This window comes from Sinocyclocheilus anshuiensis, unplaced genomic scaffold, assembly GCF_001515605.1.
Source record: "Sinocyclocheilus anshuiensis isolate Anshui unplaced genomic scaffold, SAMN03320099.WGS_v1.1 scaffold1604, whole genome shotgun sequence".
NCBI lineage: Eukaryota > Metazoa > Chordata > Actinopteri > Cypriniformes > Cyprinidae > Sinocyclocheilus > Sinocyclocheilus anshuiensis.
In genome coordinates, this window is record NW_015555841.1 from 681,599 (window position 1) to 688,547 (window position 6,949).

Sequence of the window (6,949 nt, forward strand, 5' to 3'; positions counted from 1 at the left end):
AGTCACGTCAAGGGATCGATTCCTATCACTAGCATGCAAAATATATCAATACCAGCACAAAACCAAAAATAAATTAAAGCAAAACGCCCATGAAGCTGTGGTTTAATGTGAATTTAGAACCGCTAGCTTGTATTACAACCCGTGGCAACAGTGTAAAAGTAGCCCGGAGTCAGACCCACCTCTCTCGCAGCTGCGTCTCCACTTCACACGCGTTGCTCGCGGGCGCGAATTAAGAATCACAAACGGCTGTATTCGAGTCTTCAAGGCATTTTAGGACACAACATCGTCAAGTAAGTAACTTTAACGAATGTTACAGTATTCACTGTAGTTGTCCGTGAGAAAATTATTTTCACAAGAAAAAACATTTAAATATGTAATTTTGATGATCAAAGATAAGTTTTAAGGGATAAAATATTTGACTACAGGGGGACTTTAATGTGTTTTTGTGTGTTTGTGAGTAAAGCTAAAGACTTGCTAGCATTGAAAGTTCAATTACTGTATGTTGGATAGGGTGACTATATGTCCTCTTTTCCCCGGACATGTTCTTTTTTTGGACCTAAAAAAAAATGCGTCCGGCCGGGATTTCTAAATCGCCAAAAATGTCCAGGATTTGGCTTTTGCTTTCTACAGTCACCATTCATTGTGTGCACGGGACAGTTTTTTTAATCCTGCTCCCGCTGAATTTCTGACCATTACCACCCACTCCCGCAAACATTCTAATATTTAACATAATTTTCGCGCATCAGGGAGCCGCTATCAATATGCGGAGTATTTAAATCACTTTGGATGCAGCTCAAGTTGGATGCAGGGTTGCCAAATGCGCATTTTTTTTTTATTATTTATTTTATTATTTTTTATTTTTTTGCACTGAATTGGCCTGGTAATAAACTGTTGTGGAGGGTTGATTTTCTCCCATGTGTTAAAGGTTGCATAAATTACATTTGACTGAAATGCTTGTATTGAAACATTTTGCATTCTAACTATGATAAAACTGTGGGAGATTTTGTGAAGTATGGCCACTGGTAGGACGCCTTTTAGCTGTGTTTATGATCAATCTGCATTACGGTGACTGTAAAATATGTATTTTTGGTATGGAAATGACATATTTGGAGTTATATCCCAACCCCCAAGCCATCTGCATTGTGCCCCCACTGTCCTCTTTTTTAAAACTAAAGTATGGTCACCCTAATGTTGGATATTTGGAAGAGTTTATGTTATGCTGGAGTTTTTGTAGATACTATTGTGCTGAAGAGTGGAGTTCTGCTAAGGCTGTGGTCAACTATCTAAAGGCTATAGTATATGTTGCATCGCTCAATGAACAATATAATGCCAGTGCAGAGCTTCTACTTACTAGGCTAAGGAAAAACACACCCAGTGCTGATGTAAAATTATGTCAGATGAACTGGAAAATGGATTTGAGTATAGCTGTTTTTAGTTTTCAAATGAGAATTGTTCAGATCATTGCATGATTGATCATTGCCATCACTTCCGAGTACTCATGCTTATCCCTATGGAGAAACAGTTCCACTTCCTATTGCATAAAAAGACATCAGCCTCCAGACATTCTTCCTCACACATTTGCTGAGGTGTTGAAGAAATCAGTCTCTGAGCATGCCATCATCCTCTGCTCAGCATCCACCCTTTAACACAACTTCATCTGTGTCTTATTAACACACATGTATCATTGTATTCTCAACTGTACTGAACCGGTACAGCTGAAGACATGTCATATGATGTTGTGAGCCAGCCACTCTTGAGAGATCAACAGGCATGCCAATAAGCTTATGGCATAAAAATATGTTGATGGCACGTTATGAAGTAAGTTAACATGTCAACAGAAGCTTATCGGTTAAACACTGGCAGAGTTCAGCATGTGAAGCTACCATCTGTTTGCACCTCTGATTCTCAGTAGTTAACTTATAGATCTTGTGTTGAAGTTATAAAGGGAGAAAGATGAAGAAACTAGAAGTGATTTGATCTCTACTGTAACACCTTAAAATGTCAATGACTTAAAGTTTTAAATGTTTATTTTTTTGTCACTTATCTTCTCCCCATTGTCTCACGATGAGTGAAATTTTGTGAAAGCTTCTGTTCAGACAATACTCCATCTAACAAAAATGTCCTCCTTCTGGAATTCTTGATAAAAAGAAAGAGACTTAATACTTGTTGGAAGACTGACCACAGATACTGTACATATCAGGACTTATGAAGTGCTTGAAGACAAGAGAAAGTAGCTATTCAAGTGACCTCCTCCAGAGAAACACCATACGCAAGCAACAACATCACGAGTGTTTTCTGCAAAAGAATAGACAAGGTTTTGTTGTTTTCTGGGCAAATGGAAACCGATGGTTTCAAATGAGATGCCAACATTTCGGCAAGCCGCCAGTAGTTCTCACTAAACAATCTACCTTTTAACTAATTCAAACTCTACCAGTGCCCGCACGTAGTCATATTTACAAAACCACAGCAGATAAGGTTTTCCTTGTATTTCTAGGGATTCGGTAGGGATGATGGAACTGCAGTAATACAGCAAACACACCAACGTAGATAAATCATTAGTTGGGTCATCCCCAGTTGTTCTGGTTGAGAAGTTATGTCAATCGTATATATAGGAGATCAACTCATAGTGGTGACTTTAGAAAGAAACTCCAACATTTCCACAGTGCAAATCTTCCTTCTGGTAAACAGGGATTACTGTGGTCAGCTATGACATCAAAAGCTCTACAGCTGTGTATAGCAAATGCACGTTCCCTATGCAATTTTACATATAAGCTAGGCCAAATTCTTGTTCTTTATGAAACATTTTGGTTCAAATCCAATTAGGAATTAGGAGGATCTTCAAGTAAACGTGAAAGGTCACCATGTTCCAAAACACCTAGCACTGTCTTAACCAAATCCCTTGACAAATGTCAAAAGTGGTCAAGGGACACTTTTTTGATAAGCAGAACCAAACTATGCAAAATGTACATTAGTTTTGATGCGATTTTCTCTCAAATGTACGTATCCCGTAAGCTTGATAAAGCAATTTTCCATTGAGATTAAGGACTATGGGGCACCAAATCAAACCTCTGTAATCGTTCCATCATTAGCAGTGAAGCTGGAAGGAGGGTGGAGCTTCTGGAATGCCATAACCAGTGGACTTAACATGACAGAGGTGAGAGTCTTAGACCAAGGGGGACCAGGTTCCATGAAGCTGGGGCCCCTAAAGTGGATGAGTTGGCCAGTTGTCTTGGCCTCTCTCTCATTGGCAGGGGGGTCCTGTCAGCTCAAAGCAGGGGTGCCCTTTGAAGCCATGATAGCAAAGAGGGCCAGGTCAGGGAGAGGAATAGCAGATGGCTGGGGGTTTTCTGAAGGCCAGAGTCACATGCATGCAGGGTCAGCCCTCCTCCGTGATTTATTCCTATGTTCCAGAGCTTCATCACTACTCTCATATTTCTGAACAGACCTTAAGGTCCCATACTGTATGAATCCAAAACACAAGGCTCCCCATTCAAATTAACACGCAAGTGCCAAGTGAGAGAGACACGAGTGACCCAAATTAGGCAGAGGTGTCAGAACATATTTACCAAAGATCAATATCTTTCTTGGATCAGAGCTGATGTAATGAATGCATTCAGCATGGGACCTCAGAGTATGTGATTGTAATTGATTCAGATCTCAGAATCAACGTCATTCAGAAAACAGACTCTCAAACCCAGCTGTGAGTTGACCACAGTTTACTTGAGCCAAAACCTTACCTACCTCAGATTAGATCAAAAACATGTATGTTTTATTCAGCTACAGTATAGTAGAGAAAGAGTTTGCACAAAGCGGGGAGGAAAAAGTCCTATAAACTTAAGAAAATAGCGAGTGGAAAAAATCTGTGCCAATGTGATGCATCTGCACACCTGCATCAGTACAGTAATGCACTCCATTACCATAAACAATATATTGTTGTCTCTTCAGTGACTCTATTTGCAAGCAGCAGGTGTCATCACTAACGGACAATTATCACTTACGGTGTATTATTATTTAATTAACCGCAACACTGCTTCAGCGGCAATGTTTACAGACAACCTATGCTCTCAGGAAAAAAAAGATATAAAAGCTGTCACTGGAATGGTACACTTTTGTACCTTTGTACCTAAAAGGTAGACCTTATTTAATCCAAAATGGTGCATTTTAGTACCTTAAAGGTAGATATCTGTCCCTAAATATACATATTATTACCTAAATGGTACACATTACTACCTTTTGAAAAGGTACAGCCTCAGTGACAATTTTTTTTTGTTTAAGAGAGAGTGTAATAATATGTTAATAACCTGCTAATAATTGATAGCTCTGTTAGAAAATCCTAAAACTCCTTCATATAAACACCTCAATCAAACCACTTGAAAGGGGTGGTGTCAGTCTTAAATAATCTGTTAAATAAGAATATACTGGATATGCAACCCATATTAAACCTTTAAAACCTTTCATCCCTGTACATAATTTCTCCAATAGATGCTCAAACAGCAGCATTACAAACGGCCCCATATTACACCCATCCCTGATCGCCTCTACTGTGATAATTGTTCTGCACATTTCTCAAAACTTTTGGAAACACTCTGCAATGTTGAGCTACTATATCAATGGGTGGCAAGTTAAACTCTTAATTTTGTATGCAACCCGAATTGGCCAATACAGAAATGCTGACCAGAGACCCAGTATCTGGCCTTAAGTGGGAAAGCATTAGTATGTTACTGCCTAAACCAGAGGTGCCCGGCCGAGGCCAGAGCAACCTCAAGATGGCAGAGCATGTTAACTGGCTTTCTGATGCCAGGAGCTGGACTGAAATCAACCAGCAGCTGCATCCTTCTCTTTGTTTCTTTTGGCTTTACTCAAGAATTGAAAAAGAACAGAGAGACACCACAAGATTTGAGCAGGGATTTGCTGTGCCTAATGCTGACCAGGCACATTTCGCACTCCAACTTTCAATTACATTAGTTTTGTTATGTGGTAAAACAGTTCCAAATCGAAGACAAGTTCCAAAGTCAATACAACTTTTTCTGGAAGAGGTAGCAAGTGTATCTAAACACTAGCCAGAACCTAAAAACATGTAATTACAGTAAATAATTTACCAGGAATACTAATATTCATTGCATTAATTACCATGTGAATGAGCAAATTGAACAGCAAATTATTTGTTAATCCAAAAGACTCACCTGTCCACGTATCTTCGCATCGAGTCTCTTAGCATGATGCCCTGGGGTGAGTGAACAAACGGCGGCTGCCGCAGAAGCCGATAGTGCAGTGGCTCGCATTCTCGACAGAGCAGACAATTGGGTTTAGACGTGAGCAGAGTAGCATCAATTTCCAAATGTTGCTCCATGGTGAAAAACTGCACGCCGTAGACCTTCTCATGCACATCCAGCTTGATGGCCAGCGGTGTGTCGCAGAACAAATTACTGGGACCCAGAGACAGGTTGTTACCGCTGACAGTCAATAGGATGATATTGTGGATGGCAGGCAGGACTGTTTCCTCCTGGGAGGAGAAGGTCACCCACACTGTGAGGGAGTCAGGGACCACCGGATATGCAAACTCTAGCTGTAACATGCAGCCTTGCAGAGGGCAGGGGGGAGGCACCATTCCCAGATCCATGCCGTTATGCGGACTCCACGTGCGGACGCTGGGCTCGCATGCCTGCTCCACATCTGGTGGTCCTAAGAGATGCAGCAAAATGCATTCAAGTCTAATACAGTATTTCAAAACTACATCTTCTTCGAGAGTTTTAATTTGTGGTATGCAGTCTTCTTTTCAATATTCCTATACAAGTTAATGGCAGGACAATTGTAAAGGCAGCTGTTTATGATATAGATAAAAAGCAATTCTTGTGATCTAGTAGAAGGGGGACTACAGTAACTTGAGGCTTGCAAATTTCTCTAAATTTTCTCTTGTTCAGCAAAGGATATGAACCAGATTTTCTCTATGGCACCCAAGTCAAGCTTTTGGAAACAGAGTACAGGCCTTAAATTTTATTTATCTATTTATTTGTTTGTTTGATTAATTATTTGTTGTTGAAGACATTTTTGATATATAGAGAGATTTTATTTTTATTATCTTTATTGCATGTTGATATAGTCACAGTTTTAAGATGTTGGTGTTGTCTTTGTTGGATCTTAGTCACAGAAAAATAAGAACAATGAATAGATTCCCTGCTGAAACAAAAATCCTAAAAATATTTATGCAAAGTACAAAATTACTTCAGTGCAGACTTCAGGGAGCATTCCATCATAATACCACTAAAATAAAACCAGCAACCCAGTTCAGTGCAGTATCTAAACTGAAGCAGGAACAATAAATCGTAAGGTACAGCAGAAAAAGGAGTTGTGCATAATGAGAAATGCAGCCACACACTTGATGCATAGAGTTGCATGTTGTTAAACTCCATCTTGTCCATCCATTTCTCCATTTCACATTCTCTCTCATTTCTGTGGCAAAAACCAGAAATCCGAGCGTCCCGAGGATGAGGCCCGCACAAGGCTTTCAGTTTCAGCCTGGCAATTACCTCTCATATGCTGCAGTCCAGCCATATTTGGAGTCAACAGCAACCCATTTGACGGGGAGTGACGTACCCCAACATTCATCAAATGTGGGGAGAAGCCAGGGCACTGCAGACAGTGTGTTCTCCTGCTTTTCCTTTGTGCAATTCCAAACTGGCAACAGCAAAAGCCATTTGCTAACCTCATTTCTGGGCAGTGCACAAAATTCCAGTGTTTAATCAACTTAGCACTGAGTTTTTTTGCTTTCCAGGCCACATCATCTCAACACGTTTATTATTGTGAGTATGTGTGTGGCCAGAATAGAAGTAAACATACGATAAAAATGTCTTCGATACCACAGGTTTACGTTCTCACCTCTATTACGCTGCATTTGACCAGCCACATAACTTTTCAAGATGGGAGCGTATCTTCTTGCAAACGAACACAT

General features: G+C 40.1%; 1 protein-coding gene across 2 annotated transcripts in view; it reads right to left on the bottom strand.

The window, feature by feature from the left end:
* Positions 1-6,949, bottom strand: part of LOC107675511 (pappalysin-1-like) — a 149,874-nt gene that overhangs the window by 114,161 nt on the left and 28,764 nt on the right. For both annotated transcript variants that reach the window (XM_016469895.1, XM_016469896.1), the window contains one exon: positions 5,184-5,682. In XM_016469895.1, the coding sequence (XP_016325381.1) occupies positions 5,184-5,682 (499 nt within the window). The remainder of the gene's footprint in view (positions 1-5,183; positions 5,683-6,949) is intronic.